Source organism: Budorcas taxicolor, chromosome 12, assembly GCF_023091745.1.
Source record: "Budorcas taxicolor isolate Tak-1 chromosome 12, Takin1.1, whole genome shotgun sequence".
Taxonomy (NCBI): Eukaryota; Metazoa; Chordata; class Mammalia; order Artiodactyla; family Bovidae; genus Budorcas; species Budorcas taxicolor.
In genome coordinates, this window is record NC_068921.1 from 35722380 (window position 1) to 35742095 (window position 19716).

Below are 19716 nucleotides of genomic sequence, written 5' to 3' on the forward strand. Positions count from 1 at the left end.
ACGGGCGAGCTTCACCCGAGGAGAGCTTTAGAGCTCTGTAAACTCTCCGCGGGAGGAAGGCCAGGAGCCGGAGAGTTAATTCTACACCGTGCGTGCAATTAGCCTCCAGCTGTGACCAATTTCCAGGGGACTGAGAGTGCAGAGCTTGGAAGACACTGGGTTTCCACTTCAGCATTGCAGCCTTGCTCGAAGAGGGGCTTGTAGTGTGTCCAGGGACACGGGACTCCATGTACTGTAGCTTCTGTTCGCGAAGTTGGTGAAAACACGGGAAGGTGAAGTGACATTGACATGATGACAGATTTTTTTTTTTTAATGTGAGATTATTAAAAGCTGAAAGCAGCTCCCTGTGGCTGTCATGTGGGTTGAATTTTATTTGATCACAAATTAATGGTTTTGGTACAAAATATGAATTACTTGAGTTTAGTATTTATTTTTAAAAAATACGTAAAGCTATAGCCCCAGAAAATTCTTGGTTTAAAATCTGATTTGAATTTTGGTAAACAATTGCTATTTAATGTTATTAATCACCAGATTGACTCGTATGTCTCCTAAAATATGACAGGTATATAATAAAAGATCATTTAGTAAATGATCACTTCATTGTTAGACTTCTCTTTATTGATAATGTATTTAGATAAAAAGATAAAGCAATATCATGTTGATATTATGACACAGCTGTTAAAGTAGCACCGTAAACTGAGACTTTTGCAACTTTTAATAGGAACCTGTTGTTTTGCTAAAACTGTTAGAGACTCTTGCTTCGTGTAATAGTTTTTTGGGAAAACTTACTTTTGTCTGTCAGGAAAAGAAAAGTGTAATTACCATTTGTGTATCATAGACTAGGTTTGAAGAGAATCACAAGTTATTAAACAAGAACTTGAAAAAGGTAAAGATTTTGGAATCATGGAAAGAAGGGGTGTGATGGTCACAGAAGAGGAAAAACAAAGAAAGGTACAAAACCTGAAAAGAAGGAGAAATACTACTTCATTTAAATTTTAAATCATTTAAAATTATTTTCTTAAGAGGAAAAGCGCTAGATTTCTGAACTTCAGTGATGGTCTTCTCCTTTTGTTTTTAAACTATTGTACATTAAGAATTATCTGAGAGAAGTGTATTTCGGGGTCACTTATACATAGATACAGACATAAGTAACTGGTAATACCAAATCAAAAGTTGAATTACCTTAATTCTCTACATTATTTTGAGTCTGCAGTTACTTACAGTCCAGATCTGCGGGTGACTGGTTGTGTTCATGCTGTGATACGCTTCTAACTGGCTTTTTAGTTGAACCGTGGTGTTAGCACATGTTGTTAATAGCACTATTTCAGGCAGCACAGGGGTCCCTATTCTCTCCTTTCATAGGCAGCAACTCCAGCCATTTCACAGGACAGTGTGCTAAGAACATGTGTTTCTTGTTAGAACAGTGTGTTTAAAAATTTGTTTCATTTTGTTGTTTTTATGTTTTAAGTTCATATTAAAATGTGTCTGAGGATAATTATGTTATTTTAGTAGAGATGTTATTTATAACTGAGTCATACAATTGTGTCCTATTGTACAAACTGGAGCACATGTTCACTCTTACTGGTGTTAGGTGGTGGTGCTCAGCTGAGCAGTAGAGAGAAGGTGGGTTAGTGTGCAGGGTCTAGAGTGACTCCTCGGGGAAGAGTCAGCGTGCCTCTTGGCCAGACATGTTACCAGTGAGCTTTCTCAGCAGAAGGCAGGCGTCATGCCAGAGATAAAGAGCCTTTCCATGTTTGGAGTTAGCAAACAAAACTCACCTGGAACTTTAAAATACTTGTTGGGGAAACGTATTTTCTGATGGTGCCAGATATTAAAGTCTGAGGTCTTCTTGTGCTGTGGACAGCATGTAAGGAATGATGATTCTAAAACCAGCCTGGTTGTCAACTTTTTAAGGACATTTTCCCATAGAGACTGGGCACAGGAATCAGTGTGTTTAAAACCAGCCAAGATCAAGAGCAGCTAACACTGGAAGTAAAAGATTTGAGGATTATTTTGCACCTGATGTTTAGGTGAGCCATTGCATGTAATTCTATTTCATATCTGGAAAAAAGCCCTGTCTCAAACTTTTACCTATTTCCTCTTAATATGAGTAACTGCTGTCTGCAAGTATTTATGGAGCATATGCTCTTTGTAATTGAATGAAAGATAGGAAAGAGACTTGAACAAGTGCCTTGGTCTAGGTCTTGTTTCCTTTTGTAATACCTATTTTTGATGTTATCACCTCTCACTTACCAAAGGACCTGGATGAAGCCCTTGCTGTTTTATAACTGGCAGGCTGAAGTGAGCTTTTCCATGTGTCCAGGGCTAGCAGAGTCCATAAACGCCCTCTTTGTGTCTGCCCCCAGCACCCCCGCTCTGTGCTGGGCCTTCCAGGGGCCTCAATTACTCCTCACCTGAAAGCCGCATGCGTTCGCGCTGCCTGGGCGGCTGCATGAATAAAACCCAGGGCAAGTGGCCTGACCATTCTATCAAGGCTCAGTGTCTGTCGCACAACTCCCCTGATGTGAAGTAGAATCTTGACATCTTAGTGAGCATATAGCATATTAAGTTCTGTTATTTTCCTCATTGAAAGTATGTAGTGATTATACACAGATATTTTGTGTATTAGATTTGGATATCCAACAGATAACAGTTTATTACCATTTTAATGTCAGATTGTGACTCCTTAAAAAAATAAAACGAAATTGTTGTAATGTTTTTGTGCATCTTGCTCAACATAGTACTCAGTGTAAGTATTAATATTTTTCATTATTGAACATTTATATACCCCCAAATTGCCTTTAGTTAGTAAAATGGGACATTGCAAGTTAAGGAAATTAACTTGGGAAAGTGTAAGTGAAGTATTTTTAGTAAAGTACAAAAACTTTATTGCCTTATGCAGGTGCTTTATTTCATGTGTTCGAGCCTCCTTGTTTTATGCCCCAACCTTTTATTGTGGAAAATTCCAAAGATGCACAGAAATAGAACACGCAGCTTCAACAGCTGTAAGCTTTATTTCATGTGTGCTCTTCCAGCCCCAGATTATTGTGAGGCACGTCCTAGACATCAGATAAGTCCACCACAGACACGTCAGTGTGTTTCTCTAAAGGGCGATCAAGCCCCGTTTGTAGACAGCTCATGGGGAGGCCTAGTGCTCAGTCATGTGTCCCCTTCTGGTGGAGCTGTACCCCAAATGGGAGCCCTGTGAGAGGATGAGGTCGTGGAGGAGGTGGTGTCTTCCCCACCATGTACAGAGTCCCTGCTGCTCCCAACTCCACAAGGGGGCAGACAGAGGAAGGGGAAAGTGAGCTGAATGGAACCTGGTTTGAGTTTCACTTTCGTTCAGCAGTCACGTAAAGGCAGACCATTTCTGGAGTGACTTTTCAGAAGCAAGCAATGGCTTCTGAAGGAGTTCTCAGTGCCCCTCCTTGCTCTTAAGACACAGAGTGAGATTAGATATTTATTAAGCAAAAATCTAAAACATTTCCAGAGCGTTGCCTGTAATGTTCTCTTAATGATTTGGGCTTTGATGGAAGTATTGCATTTGAACTTATGTCTAATTTTTGCCACCTGTAGTTTTGGATAACCTGTTGAAGTTTCTCACTGGGCGATGAGCATGTGGCCTAATTGACATATGTTTGTGGGCACTTGGCTTGTGCAGACGGGGTGCAGCGCTGTCTCTGTGTCCACACAGCCTTCTCCTTTTTCAAATCCTCAGTGGCTTTGTCTGTGTCTCCAAGTGAGTTCTGTTCACAGACATCTGCAGGTGTGTCATGGTGACTCTTGTGTGGCGAGGACAGGATTCTGTGTGCAGCAGCTAACCGTAAACGCCTGAACACTATAAACATTGGTTTTTAGTCTGAGATAGAGTGTGTGTAAACAGAAAACTTCTTTGTCTGAAGTTGAATGCGCTGATGTGTGGGACTTGTTCTCCTTCAGCACCGTGTGTATTTGCTCTTCCTGTTCTCTTTTTTTGTTTCCCAGAAAATGTATTTGGGGAAAACGCTGTTTTTCCAAGCAGACTGTATGAGACTTGCATTTTGTATAAGTGATTTTAGCTGCTGTAAGATCCTGGAGGGAAGTGATGGGATAAAAATGCAGAAGTTGATTTTTCTTTTTTTTTTTTTTGGCCTGTGTTTTGGCATCTGTTTTGCATTGGTTTCCTTCTGTTGCCACCACTCAGATCGCCTATCCCTGCAGCGTGACATATAATTATAATGGAACTGTTATCTGCATTCCTGTAGCATTCTTTTTTTCCCAGCACTTAATGCCTTTTATTCCTTAGCTTCAGGCAGGAATTGTGTAGCATATGTGAAGAGGCTTAAACTGTTTCCATTACATTCTTTCTGGATGGCTCCGTTATATTTAGGCTTACATTTTAGACAAAGTCGGAATGTTATTGTGGTTGACCTTGACCCCAGATAACTGGGCAGACATTATATAGCCATGTTTGAGTCCTCACAGAACGTGCTCCTGAAGCCAACGGAGTCCTGGCGGGAGGCCCTCCTGGACAGCAGGGTCATGGAGCTGTTCTTTACCGTAAGTCCTGCCCCCCACCCCCGCCCACAGGGAGGCCACAGAAGGGTGCCACGGGAAGGCCCGCGTCTATATTTCTCTTAAGTGAAACAGGACAAATTGCTTTTCTCATCCAAAGCCTTCTCTTCTAATCAGTATACTGCTTAAACAAAGATTATATGGAAATGTTTTTGCTGGTTTATAAGAATGTTATGTAATTAGGATGGGTTTAATGTCATAGGGCTCAAGGTGTTTGGTCTTGGGACCTCTTTACACTCTTAAAAATTATTGAGAACCCCAAACAGCTTTGGTTTATGTGGGTTATAGCTAATAGTGTTTATATTTTCCATATTAAAAATTCAAACTGAGAACTTTAAAATATAAATTATTAATTCACCTAAAAATAGCAATATCAGACCACTACATAGTAACATAAATAACATTTCAGTGAGCAAATAGCTACATTTTTAAAAACAAATTAAACCTTTAGTGAGAAGAGTGGCATAGTTGACATTTTTGCAGATGGCACTGGTGTCTGGCCTCCTAGCCCAGGCCTCACCTCTGCTCCTTGTCTGGTTGGTTGCAGCTTTGCCATCATATTACTGACACGTAGAATGTGTGTGTGTTGGAGGCAGGGGTTGGGCAGTGGGGGTGGAGAAGGCGGGCACTGCCCTCGGTGTGCTGAGAGGAGTGTTGACCGTATGACCTGCCAGAATCAAGGAAGTCCTGGGGACCCTGGGCCACGTGAGAAGAGCTCTCTGGAGCAGTGCACTTTGTTGCCAGCCGTGGGCTAAGTCAGTGTTCTTGAGTAGCAGTTCACTTCGGCTGGACCCCTGCTTTAAATAGTCCTGCTTATTGCTTGCTAAATAATGAAGAAGTTAGGAACCTGTTCCCATCTTTGCCCAAGAGGGCCCCCAGTGTAATAGGCAGAAGCTAGGGAAAATACGTGTGTGTGTGTCTCTGATAGAGTGTGGGAGAGAGTGTGTGTGTGAGTGTGTGTATGTTGATCTGTCTGCAGATATAGTGCAAACATCCACATTAGTTAGTTATAGCAACTGGGACAAAAGTGCAGATAAAGACCAGTTTAAAAACTGATAAGCTATTTTGCTAAATCCCAACCATTAATTATAGTTTATCTGTTCATATGTTTTAAAAATGCTAGTCACCAGCCTTACAACTGGTTGCCTGTTTATACAGCATTTAAAATGTTGTAGGCATATAGTATATATTTTTTTAAAAAATAGCGAGAACAAGGTTGTTCGTCCCTCAGTGTACATAAAAATCTTTTTCTGTAGAAATGTTCAAACTGAGTATTACCTTGCATTTTCTGTAAATCCAAGAAACAGTATTAGTATCAAAGGTGATTGTAACTACACTTTAACACTCTCTTGCCTGCCTCCGCGGGCAGAACTTGTTTTGATGTGGATCCAAGTTCAATTCTCTGTATTATTCATTTGACTGAAAACAGTTTTTGAAAAGGTAGAAAACTTTGCAGCAGTGCTGGAAGCGGCTCCTGGTCTGAACAGCTGTCTAGACGCAGCAGCAGCTGCCCCTGTCAGCTGGGAGCCTCCGTGGGCAGTCACTCAGCCTTGAGAGTTAATCCTTTTGCTTTGTTATTTTAACAGTTTTGTATTCTGTGGCCTGTTACTTTCACGTATGCACTTTATGAACAATTTTAATTTTGTCATTTGTTAGAAAAATGTCGTGACTAATCTTGTTTCATTCTTTTTTTTAAGTTTACTTTTTAAGTTTCAATTCTGTGAATTTATTGCCTCTTTGCAGCGTTTTTCCACAGGTTGTTACTTTTCTCTAGATTTGAATTGCTGCACTTGTACATACTGTGTCATGGCCTCGACCTGGATATGGCCCTTCTGGGTTCAGGGGGCTGGATGGCCTTCTGGCCCTTGCAGGTTGACAACTGATCCCATTTTCTCCTTTCCCTTAGGTGCTGGAAAAGCCCCTCTCCTTAGTTTTTCCTTTCTGATCTTCCATGTTGTCTCTTCTTCACACTGCTTGCTGTGTGGATACTGGTGGTCCCGGCTCAGCTGTCAGCTTCGCAGCCGTGTGCGATCTCCTTGTACTTGTCTTCTGCCTATCGCCCGTCTCACCCCACTCCTTGTCTGTGTTCAGTCTCAGAGCCTTCTGGTCCCGTGCTTCACCAGGCACTCGACTGGAGACCCACAGACGTCTTCGATTCCCCGTGTCTCCGCAGAGCCCAGCGTCTTACTCATGAGCCTTTCTTTACTCTGTATTTCCTGTCTTGCTTCTCCACTCACCTGCCTGGGTCTTTGGCTGGACTTAGCCTTTCTTTATCCCTCTGCTTTCCCCTATTCAGGTGTTGGATTTGGGTTTTAAGTTGTGTAATGTAGTTCAGATATGGTAGAGCCTCTGTGTGATGGAAGAAGGGCAGGAATCTACATCTTCCATAAGAATCAGTTGTTGATTTATCATGCGCTTTATGTGGTTCATGTTTCAGGAAAGATAAGCCTGAACAATGAAGTCAGGCTCTGAGGATGGTTTATTTTATTTTATTTATTTCATGACATGGTCCACGTTGGCTATTTCTTTTGCTTCCTCAGGTCTAGACCAGTGTTGAGCGACCACTTGGCTGATGAAGCAGCCCTCTGGGGCCCCAGACTGTGTTGTCTGTCACATTTAAATGTTGAAAAGGTTAAAAAACACAGTGACAGAAATGTAGTTACAGCCTTCAGATAAGGCACTTAAGAATAGTTGTGTTCAGAAGTTCTTGAAGTAGAGTGTATACATGCACTTGTGCATCGTACTTTTAATCGACTTTATATAAAACTCAGGATACTTCGAAAAACACTCTGTTGCTATGGACCAGGGAGGGCCTGGCCAGGTGAGCTGCTGGGCTTCGCAGGTCGTGAGTTCTCCAAAGCAGCTTCTACTCCACCCTCTGAAGACAAGCACACAGCAAAAACTCCGTGACAGCTGTTAAGTCATGAGTTCTGTGTAATTTTCACATGTCCTAAAATACTGTATCATTCTTCAATTTTGTTTTTCCCAGCCACATACAAAGGTAAACAGTTCTTTCCTCACAGGCCACACAGAAGCAGGCAGGAAGCCAGGTCTGGCCCATGGGCTGTGGGTTGCCAACCCCTTTTCTAAACCAGAGAGGGCAACATGTCAGTAGATAAGTTAATTTTGTGACTTGTAGCGAGTTTCTAATATTTTAAGTTTCTTAGAACCTGAAGAAACTCAGGAATTGAAGACTGATGGGGAATCCATCTGAGAACTGGGGGTGTGTAAGTGCTCAGTGTCTCACCCTTGCACCAGTGCATACTTGGGAAACGTTCTTCCTTCATATAACTTACACCTGATTTGTATAGTCAGAGTGAAATAATCTGAAACCCATGGAGAATAAATGTATACATTGTGACATTCAGAAAGCAGAGAGCTTTGTGTAGGGGAAAGGGGGCTGGAAAAGTGAAATGCTTGTGGAAAGTAGAAGATGGCCGTAGTACGTGTGGTAGATTAAGATGAGAAGTTTCCTGTGAGTTCTCTGAACCATTTTCCTGGGTTGTTTTGGTTATTAAGTCTGAGAACATTAATGACCTTCATAGGAATGCTATATACCAGGTGTTTCAGATCAGTATTGCAGAACTGAAATAAAATCTAGATGAGGTTCAAAGTGAACTTAAATAGAATCTAAGTAAAATTTTAAAAAAAATTAATTTATTAATTGCAATGATGTAGCATAAAATGAGATTCGGACAACTTGTAGGCAGTCTCAGAGTTAATGGAAGACTGTTTATGTGTTGTTTGAGTGAGCGTGCGCCTAGGAATGGAGGGGTGCGCTGGTTTTCTGAGTGTGACTGTCTGTATCCACCGGAGTGCCATCTGTACGCTCCTGCCTGAACTTCGCTAACTTTAGCAGGAGCCTGGGTGAGGCATAGTTAGCGTAATACAGACGACTGTCCTTGCTGTTTTTAGAAGGAGCAGTGTGCCTAACTGGCCAGCATCTGTTTCTCTCTTTGTCACAATAGGCTGGAGACAGTTCAGTTTTCACACTGTAGGTAGCCCTCCATTGAAGATTAACTGATAACGTTTAAAATCATGGCCTGTAACAAAGCAGTGCACTGAGGCGCAATTTTCAAATTTAACTTCGAGATCAGTTTTCTAGAAATAATCAGCTGCAGTGAATTTTTCTCTCCCTTCATTTGGCATGATAGAAACGTGACCCTTATAAAAGAGGAATTTATTTTTATGGATTAGCTCATCTTTCCAACAGGTACATCGAAAGATCAGAGAGGATTCTGACATGGCCCAGGACTCGCTGCAGTGCCTTGCACAGTTGGCGTCCCTGCACGGGCCTGTCTTCCCTGATGAGGGCGCTCAGGTGGACTACCTCGCCCACTTCATTGAGGGCCTGTTGGGCACCATCAACGGGTAGGTGTCCCAGCCGGGAGCGGCCCTGGCTCTCCTGCATGGTTCGTGGTGGAGGGGAAGAGAAACCAGTGATTCCCCTTAACCCTCTGAAGTAGTTATATGTGAGTGAGCACACAGAGACGTGCCTTTGGAACAAGTGGATGGAAACCAGTTCCCCCTGCTCCACTTAATGCCGGTGCCCACACCTTGGGTTGTAGGATCGAGATAGAAGACTCTGAGGCTGTGGGCATCTCCAGCATCATCAGCAACCTGATCACCGTGTTCCCTCGCAACGTGCTGACTGCCATCCCCCGAGAGCTGTTCTCGTCCTTCGTCAACTGCCTCACGCACCTCACCTGCTCTTTTGGGCGCAGCGCTGCACTAGAGGAAGTGGTAAGTTGCTCCTCTTATCACACGGCATCCGTCTCTCCGTCCATCTCACAGTGAGGGCTGCTCTGCTTCTGAGCACTGCTCACAGTGAGTCATCGTTTTAAAGGCATGTGTTCTTGTTTATATGTGCAAATTATTTGGTGATCTGTGCTTGGAAACATGGCTTTTAAAACATTTGTGATTAAAATCACTTTCAGTTCAGTCGCTAAGTCATGTCTAACTCTTTCTGACCCCATGGGGTGCAGCATGCCAGGCTTCCCTTATTGGTCTAAGTAATTATTTTTAATTGCTTTTGTTTATTTTTTTATAATTTTATTTATTTATTTTTGGCTACACGGGCCTTTTTCTCACTTGTGGCAGGTGGGGACCACTCTCTGGTTGTGGTGCTTGGGCTTCTCATTGCAATGGCTTCTCTTGTTTAGATCCTGGGCTCTAGACCACAGGCTCAGGAGTTGTGGTGCACAGACTTAGTTGCTCTTCGGCATGTGGAATTTTCCCTGATCAGAGATCAAACCCGTGTCTCTTGCATTGGCAGGCAGATTCTTTACCACTGAGCCACTTTAGCCCTGGTCTAAAGATTTTAAGTTGAGATAATTTAGTACATGAATATAGGAAATGGAGTGAAATGTTTATATTAAATATTATGCTGAAAGCCCATTTTAATATTAAGCTGTTTGATTAAGTTCAAAGGGTGCTGTGAGCTTTATGGTATGGTTGTGACTATATATAATTTTAAGTATTGCTTGAGAATTTAAAAATCTTGGGCTTACCTGAAAATTGCATAAATATAATTTGGTTCAAATAATTGTAACCTTATTTATTTTGATTAGACTATGCTCTTGAAAATATTTTTGGTGCTATGGTTTAATAATATACCTTAGTAAATTCTAATTTACATTAAAATGAAGACCAGTTCCATTACTCAGAGACGTTTCTAGGTACAGATTTTAAATGAATATCTTCTAAGTTTTATATTTAATCTAGAAAACAGGTACTAAACTTTCTGACAACAAAGCTGCGTGTGTAACAGTTACTGTGAATAACTCCATTAATCTTGGGAAGTAATTGATTTTTTTCCCTGCAAAGTAGTTATTGTTGAAGCTAATTTTTCTTTTTATGAAATGTAAATCCTTTTCAAAGATTCTAAGGGTAAGAAAAATATATGTGAACATTTGACAGAATTTCAAGTGAAGTCCTAACGGCTGTTTTGTTGGGAGGTCTGGCAACATGTGTGGAAGTGTATAGTGTCCCTTTTTGTAGGTGTCAGAGCGTGGAGAACTCAGATGTGGCTGTGTCCGCACCGTGGGTGCCCCGTGGTTTGATGGGGAAGGAGCCAGGCCAGGAAGACATTTGTGTGTTGGAAAGTGTGGGTCATGGAGGAATAGACATTTACAGGCCTCACATGTGAGATCTGAATTTCTGGGCGAGGAAAATGATGTTCTAGGCATGGAAGTACAGGGAGAGTTAAAGGAAGCTTTACTCAAACCCTTTTCAAGTGATCACAGATACTGAGTCACTAGGGCTTCACATCCTGAGTCCCTCCTTCCCCTACCCCTTCCCCCTTGTCTCGTTTTCTTTTCTAAACCCTGGGGGTTAAACAGAATAAGCATGTTTAGAAACACAGCTGCTTTTTAGTGTCTGTCTGTGGGTTGAGGAATCTTCTAACCATCTTATAGAGGAATTGCTAAAAGATAAGTAACATTTTTGGTTTGCAGATTTTGAATTTGAGCATTTATTTATTTTGCCTAGGGAACTAACAACTTGGAAAACATTGTTTCTGCCAAGGTTTGACAGAAGTATTGGAACTCAGAGGGCCTGGCTGCACTTGCAGAGAGTGGGTGTTTCTTGTGCTGTCTTCCTTTCTTTTAACAAATTGATTTCTTTTAACCTGTTTATGATGTTTAAAAAATGGTGTTAGAAACAGTTGGTTATCCATCGAAAAAAGCAGAGGGAAAAGATTTGTCTAATGCTTTCCATGACTCATAGCAACCAAATTGGCAAGGGTTGTACTGCTTACAAGACTACCATTGGAACAACTAGATCTATTGGCCAGGGTTTCATAAGGGAACACTTGAGTAAGGAGGCCCGGCCACCTCAGGGCAGGTGGGTGAGTCCCAGCGAAGCTGGCCCTTAGGAGGGTCAGTCCAGTTCTGTGAATGTTTATCTATCGCCTACATTTCACCAGGCACTGTGTTTGATAAATACATTGTTTAGCGTTAAGAATTTGGAAAGTCATATATGTTTCCAAAAGGAAAAAGTTAATCTAAGAGTGTAACGTTAAAAATTCTCTGAAAAGTTATAATTTAGACTATTTATTCAGAGGCTAGGAATACTGTCATATGCATGGGTGCTCTGAGTCAAATTAATTCTGTGCTGTAAGGACTGGCTAGAAAAACAAGAGAATGAATTCATTTCTATTGCATTTGACATTCAGAGACTTCTCTAAATTCTTTTTTTTTTTTTAATATTTATTTGGCTGCACCTGGACTTAGGTGCAGCTCACAGGATCTTTAGTTGCAGCATGAGAAGTTTTAGTTGCAGCTTGAGGGATCTAGTTCCCCAACCAGGGACTGAACCCGGGCCCCCTGCATTGGGAGCGTGGAGTCTTAGCCACTGGACCACCAGGGAAGTCCCTAAATTCTTTTTAAAATGCAGAGATCATGACTTTTTATTTGTAACATTTCTGGGTTTTTTCTCTATGGTGAGATTTTTGCTTCATATGATGCTGCACTCAGAAAGGGGCTTTCCAGGTGGCGCTAGTAGTGAAGAACCTAAAGAACCCAGCTACCAGTGCCTGAAACGTAAGAGACACTGGGGTTGGGAAGATCCCCTGGAGGCAGAAATGGCAACCCACTCCAGTATTCTTGCGTGGAGATCCCATGGACTGAGGATCCTGGCGGACTGTAGTCTGCAGAGTCACAAAAAATACAGTCACAGAGACACAACTGAAGTGACTTAGCATGCATGCATACCAGAAAGAATATAGCAGGTGAGCAACAGCACAGACTGTTTTAGTTCTTTCCATCTTTAATCTTTTGTATGTCCTTGCTTGCTATTTTACACTATATATTATCTGATAACATGTATTACACATGTATTATCTGTCATTGGACTTGTGGGTTATGGCAGTGCATATAAAATTTAAACTTATTGTGAAGTATTTTGTTCATGTCAAGTAAAAACTTTATGTGTGTGTGTGTGTATGTATAAACATTGTGAAGAATAATAAGATGAACAGCTGTGTGCCAGCCATGCAGATACTACAGTATATCGCTGGGGCCTTTACCCCTTCCACCTACCTGGAGTTTCTCCCTGTTGTCATAAGCACGGTTTATATTGCACAAGTTACTTCTGCCAAATGATTTTGTGTCATGTTTGCTAACGAGCGCTGCCAGGGTGCCGGGCTGTGCTGTTGGCTCCTTTCCACCCTCTGTGACCTCGACGGTTCTGCGTGCTCGCCTTCCCGAGTCCTCCTGAGAGCAGAAGAGCAGCCCCTGGCTGTTACAGGAAACAGGAGTTCAGCAGGCTTTTCATTAGCAGTGTGGCTCCATGTGAGAGCTGATGGCTCACAGCCACTTACTGTAGTTATGTCTGTGGATCATAATGCTTTTCTTAACTGAGTCAGGTAACACACGTTTATATATGAAGACAGTGCTCCCGGGCAAAGAGAGAGCTTCCCAGTTTTGTGAAAATGATTTGGAGTTGTCACGTTGATTTTTTGCTGTTTGTAGAAAAAGGTCTGTGGGAGTTGCCTACAGCGTAGCAGTCAAATGTTAGAACCATATTGGCACCATGTTTTATCTGGTATACTTTTACAGTATCTGACATTAGGCACACATGCATACTTTATTTTTATAGTAGAGTTTTAGATTCATAGCAAAATGGAGTGAAAATAGAGAATTCCCCCCTGCCCCCAACACACAGCCTTCCCCACCATCAGCATCCTACCAGAGGGTGCATGTGTGACAGTTGATGAACCTACCCTGACTTCACCAGCACCCCGAGCCCACGTCTTTGTCGGGGCTCACTCTGTTACATGGGTCATGGGCGTGGATATGTGTGATGAGTGCATCCGCCATTATGGTTTCACACAGAGGAGTCTTACTGCCCCCAGCCCACCCCTCCCTGACAACCAGGGATCTTTCCTTGTCTCCAAAGTGTGGCCGTTAAATGTCATATAGTTAGAATTGTATAGTAATGCTAGATTTTAATCTGAAATTCACATGCATGTTAAAAGGAGACCAGATTCACATACTGAAACTTTTCTTCCCCAAACTTCATTTGGCAGTGTTTTCATAAACAAAATTAACTACTATTTGTATGTGTCCAAGTGGTTCTTGTTGTTGTTCAGTTGCTAAGTTGTGTCTCAGACACTTTTTGACCCCAAGGACGGCAGCGTGCCAGCCTTCCCTGTCCTTCACTATCTCCCAGAGTTTGCTTAAACTTTTGTCCATTGAGTCAGTGATGCCATCTAGCCGTCTCATCCTCTGTCATCCCCTTCTCCTCCTACCCTCAGTCTTTTCCAGCATCAGGGTCTTTTCCAGTGAGTCAGTTCTTCGCATCAGGTGGCCAAAGTACTGGAGCTTCAGCATCAGTCCTTCCAGTGAATATTCAGGACTGATTTCCTTTAGGATGCACTGGTTGGATCTCCTTGCAGTCCAAGGGATTCTCAAGAGTCTTCTCCAACACCACAATTCGAAAGCATCAATTCTTTGGTGCTCAGCCTTCTTTATGGTCCAACTCTCACATCTGTACTTGAGTACTGGTTAACCATAGCTTTGACTAGACGGACCTTTGTTGGCAAAGTGATGTCTCTGCTTTTTAATATGCTGTCTAGGTTGGTCATAGCTTTTCTTCCAAGGAGCAAGTGTCTTTTAATTTCATGGCTGCAGTCACTGTCCACAGTGATTTTGGAGCCCAAGAAAATAAAGTCTGTCACGTTTCCACCTTTGCCCCTTCTATTTGCCATGAAGTGATGGGACCAAAGGCCATGATCTTAGTTTTTTGAATGTTGAGTTTTAAGCCAGCTTTTTCAGTCTCCTCTTTCACCCTCATCAAAAGGCTCTTTAGTTTCTCTTCACTTTCTGCGATTAGGGTGGTGTCATCTGCATATCTGAGGTTGTTGGTATTTCTCCAGGCAGTCTTGATTCCAGCTTGTGATTCATTCAGCTGGACATTTTGCACAGTGTACCCTGCATATATAAGTTAAATAAGTAGGCTGACAGTACACAGCCTTGACGAACTCTTTTCCCGATTTGGAACCAGTCTGTTGTTCCATGTCCAGCTCTAACTTGCTTCTTGACCTATATACAGATTTCTCAGGAGGCAGGTCAGGTGGTCGGATATTCCATCTCTTAAAAGAATTTTTCACAGTTTGTTGTGATCCACACAGTCAAAGGCTTTAGTGAAGTCAATGAAGCAAAAGTACATATTTTTTGGAATTCCCTTTCTTTTTCTATGATCCGGTGGATGTTGTCAATTTTATCAACATCCACTGGTTCCTCTGTCTTTTCTAAATCCAACTTGTACGTGTGGAAGTTCTTGGTTCATGTCCTGCTGAAGCCTTGCTTGGAGAATCTTGAGCATAATCTTGCTATCATGTGAAATGAGTGCAGTTGTATGGAATTTGAACATTCTTTGGCATTGCCTTTCTTTGGGATTGGAATGAAAACTGACCTTTTCCAGTCCTGTGGCCACTGGTGAGTTTTCCAAATGTGCTGGCATATTGAGTGCAGCACTCTTAGCAGCATCAACTTTTAGGATTTGAAATAGCTCAGCTGGAATTCCATCACCTCCACTAGCTTTGTTCGTAGTGACGCTTCCTAAGGCCCACTTGACTTAATACTCCAGCATTCTGGCTCTAGGTGAGTGATCACACCATTGAGGTTATCTGGGTCATTAAGATCTTTTTTGTGCAGTTCTTCTGTGTATTCTTGCCACATCTTCTTAGTATCTTCTGCTTCTGTTAGGTCCATACCATTTCTGTCCTTTATTGTGCCCATCTTTACATGAAATGTTCCCTTGGTATCTCCAATTTTCTTGAGGAGATCTCTAGTCTTTCCCATTCTATTGTTTTCCTCTATTTCTTTGCTTGTTCACTTAAGAAGGCTTTATCTCTTCTTGCTGTTCACTGGAACTCTGCATTCAGTTGGGTTTATCTTCTTTGCCTTTCACTTCTCTTCTTACAGGAATTCATAAGGCCTCCTCAAACAACCATTTTGCCTTTTTGCATTTCTTTTTCTTGGGGATGGTCTTGATCACTGCCTCCTGTACAATGTCACAAACCTTTGTCCATAGTTTTTCAGGCACTCTATCAGATCTGATCCCTTGAATCTATTTGTCACTTCCACTGTACAATCATACAGGATAGTGTTTAGGGCATACTTGAATTACTGTGATATTGAATGGTTTGCCTTGAAAACAAGCTGAGATCATTCTGTCATTTTTTGAGATTGCACACAGGTACTGCATTTCAGACTCTTCTGTTTGAGAACTACTCCATTTCTTCTAAGGGATTTTTGCCCACAGTAGTAGATATAGTGGTCATCTGAATTAAATTCACTCATTTCCATCCATTTTAGTTCACTGATTCTAAGATGTTGATGTTTACTCTTGCCATCTCCTGCTTGATCCCGTCCAGTTTACCTTGATTCCTGAACCTAACATTCCAGGTTCCCATGTGATATTGTTCTTTACAGCACTGGACTTTACTTTCCCTACCAGACAGCCACAGCTGAGTGCCATTTGCACTTTGGCACAGCCTCTTCATTCTTTCTGGAGCTATTAGTAATTGCCCTCTGCCCTTCCCCTATAGCACATTGGACACCTTCTGACCACGGGGTGCTCACCTTCTGGTGTCATATCTTTTTGCCTTTTCATACTGTTCGTGGGGTTCTTGCAGCAAGAATACTGGAGTGATTTGCCATTCCCTCCTGCAGTGGACCACGTCTTGTCAGAACTCTCCACGGTGACCCGTCCATCTTGTGTGGCTCTGCATGGCATGGCTCCTGGCTTCACTGGGTTATCCAAGCCCCTTTGCTATGACAAGGCTGTGATCCATGAGTGGGTTCAAATAGTTACCAGATACAAAAGCGGACTGTTTTCCTGAGGCTGGAGAGCTGCAAGTTCACCCCTCTGTACACTCGCAAGTTAATTATGGGTGTTGACGTGTCAGTGCTGATATCCTATTCTAATTACGTTCTCCACCCTCTGTTCCCAGACGAAGTGAGTGGGGTCAAGTGCCCCCCTAAGCTCCAGGGCCTCTCTAGAGCTCTGCTGGCAGTGGGCCCAAGGGCCCCCGGGCACGAGCAGTGTCCAGCTTGGTCCCTTCGTCAGCTCTGGGCACGTGCTCTGGCTTGGCTGCTGGGTGCTGGCCAGAGGGGCAGTGGAGCCGGGCCAAAGCATTAGGAGAAAGTGCTGGGCCGGGTTTCAGTTCTCTGATTAGACTGAAAGATTTAGCTGCCAATTGTCATCAGCCAGATTTCTCACACTTTGCCTGATGAGTCACTTGTGCTGGTTTCCAAGTGGAACAGAAGGCTCTGGGAAGCTTGCAGTGCTTATTTTAGATCTGCTTCAGGGAGGGGGCTGAGTGTCCGATGTGATCCTGGTTTGTCTCACGTCAGGGCTTTGTGCAAGGGACTGTGGAACGCTCTTCCAAGAGTGAACAGCTTCTTACTAAGGCTTTGACAGTTTTTTTGTACTTCTCTGTGTCAGAATTTCAGATTAAACATGGTAAGCGTGCATCACATATGTGCTGAGGAACAATGTGAAACATTGCTTCTTCCTTCTGAGACGTGGGCTCAGAGGATGCTATTCCTCTTAAGATATGTTACTGGTCTGTTTATTTTGGCAAGATAAACTGTGTTAAGACTTAACAAATGATGTCTGCAAAGCACATGCTTGGTGAAGTGTACTGACAGGCCGCAGATGTTTCTCTGGGCGGAGACTGTCTTGTTGATCCCCCTGCTCCATCCTTAGCTGGCTCTGGGTTAGATTTGTGTTGAAGGTCCATGGCCAGCTGCTCTGCTGCTGCTGCTCAAAGCAGATCCAGCACTTACCTGGCCTCTTTATGTGTCTTTCTCGAGTCCTGAGAACCAGCATCCATGACTGTGTTATAGCATATACAATACAGATGAAAAATAAACAATAACAAAATGCCCACGGGTGAGCCCTCAACCCAACTGAGAATATTACTGGCTGAGTAATATTCCATTGTACATCTGTACCATATCTTTATCCATTCATCTGTCGATGGACATTTAGGTTCCTTCCATGTCTTGGCTATTGTGAATACTGCTGCTATGAACACATTTGTCTTTTTCAGATATATGTCTTTATCATCTTATTATAGTTGTCAACACCTCCTTGTTGTCTTTCACTTCCTTGGTCAGGTTTATTCATAAGTATTTTATATTTTTGTATTTGATTTTAAAAGGGATTTTTTTTTAAACTTTCTCCTCCTGACGTTTCATTAATGCAGTGTTTCCCTCTTGTGTCCTGCCGCAGAGCCCGCTCATTAGTTTCTGAGGCTGCTCTGCACTGATGGGGGGCTCCCGAGGTGAACCCGGGCTCAGGGCCCTGGACACACCCCACACCCCTGATTGTGGCTCCGACCACACTCCAGCCTCTTTGGCCTGTCTCCACACAGCCTGCCCTGTGCTCACCCCAGGTCTGTCCACACTAAGGCTGGAGACAGCAGGTGGTGACCAGGACCCTGTGTGCACGTCTCTCTGTCCTGCCAGCTGCATTCCTTGCCGCTCCCCCAGCTGGTGAAGGGGGACCCCAGGGTGAGAGCACCTTATATAGATGCAGTCTAAATGAATTTATAGGGGGAGATGAGCTTCGAGTCCTTCTCTTCCACCATCTTAATCTCCCAGCCTCAATCAGATTCTTAAGCTGTTTCTTCATCTGTTTGTTTTTTTTTTTTTTTTTTGCTGTTGGATTGCAAGAGTTTCTTATATATTTTGGATATTAACCTCCTATCAAATACATGGTTTGCAAATATCTTTTCCCCATTTGTTAGATTGTCTTTTTGTTTTGTTGCTGTTTTCCTCCGCTGCCAGCAACGTGCATCAAATAGCCCTTCCCTTCCTAATGATTTGTAAGACTGTTACTATCTAGTGTTCACATACTAGTTGAACTTTCTTGAGCTCTAACCACTTCCATTGGTCAGCTACTCTGTTTTTGCACCTGTGTTTTGTTTTAAGGTGATGTCAGTTCCCACTGCACCCTGGATTTTCAGGAGGAATCTTGACTATGTTAGCTTTTTTATTTTCTGTAAAAATTGTGTCAGTTTTTCAAGTTGGATTGTGCTTAGAATTATAGTGATTCTTTAGTGAAAAGTGGACATCTCTACTGTATTAATTCTGCCCATAAATGTGGTATTTCTCTATATTAATTAAGGTATAATTTATTACCTTTCAGTAAGGAATAAGTTTTCCTTTAGTGCCTTTCATTCTTGTTGCTGTTGTAAATAGTATCTTCTGTAAGTATCATTTTTGAGATTGCTGCTGGCATGGAGAATTGAAGTTGGCGTTTGTATGTTGATCTGATATTTACTGACCTTTCAGAATTCTTATTGATTCTAATGATTTTCCTCTGCGGACAGTTGTGTCATCTGAATAATGACAGTCTTGCTTTTTTCAGTCTTCACCATTTGTATTTCTGACGCTTAGTGTATGGTTCATTTCTTATGGTGCAGTGTTGAATCAAATGGTAGTAGAAGACATCTTTCCTGGTTCATCATTCGGAGTAATGTTTGCTAACTGTTTTTGAGCTCTCCTTTATCAGAATGAGTAATAGGCTTTTTGTTTGTTTTTAAATTTTGATTCCTGGGTCTTCATTGTGATATGTGGTCTTTCTCTATTTGCATGGGGGCCTCTCTAGTTGCAGCGTGCGGGCATAGTTGCCCTGAGGCAGGTGAGATCTTAGTTCCTTGACCAGGGATGGAACCTGTATCCTCGGCATTGGAAGATGGATTCTTAACCACCGAACTACCAGGGAAGTCCCACTAATAGATTTTTAAAACATGGTTGAGTATTGAATATCATTAATTGTGTTTCTACTTGATCTGTTAGTGTGATCAGTTGGTTCTGTAGATTTTTCTTTTGTTAAAGTTGCCCTTGCATTTCTGAGTTGAAGCCAGCTGTCATGGCCTTTTGTGAGTGGCTGGGTTTGTTTGGTGTCAAGGTAACATCACTTCCTGAGTTATGTCTTTCTCATTCTTGTTTCCTCTTCTCTGGATCAGTCTCTGTAAGATTGGGGGGTTTTTTTTTGTTTTTTGCTAGTTTAGTAGATCTCACCTGTAAGTTTACTAAGCTGGTATTTTATTTGGGGGAAGAATTTAAACTAAAAAAATCTGAACAGTTAGTTATGGGAGTATTCAGGTTTCCTTTTTGCCTTGATCCAAATATGAAGACACTT

At 42.3% G+C, this 19716-nt stretch overlaps 1 protein-coding gene across 4 annotated transcripts in view; it reads left to right on the forward strand.

Annotated features, from left to right (window-relative positions):
- XPO4 (exportin 4) overlaps window positions 1-19716 on the forward strand; it is an 89655-nt gene that overhangs the window by 43612 nt on the left and 26327 nt on the right. For 3 of the 4 annotated variants that reach the window (XM_052649917.1, XM_052649916.1, XM_052649918.1), the window contains 3 exons: window positions 4426-4539; window positions 8768-8925; window positions 9123-9297. In XM_052649917.1, coding sequence (XP_052505877.1) covers window positions 4426-4539; window positions 8768-8925; window positions 9123-9297 — 447 coding nt within the window. The remainder of the gene's footprint in view (window positions 1-4425; window positions 4540-8767; window positions 8926-9122; window positions 9298-19716) is intronic. The other variant, XM_052649915.1, reaches the window with a different exon arrangement.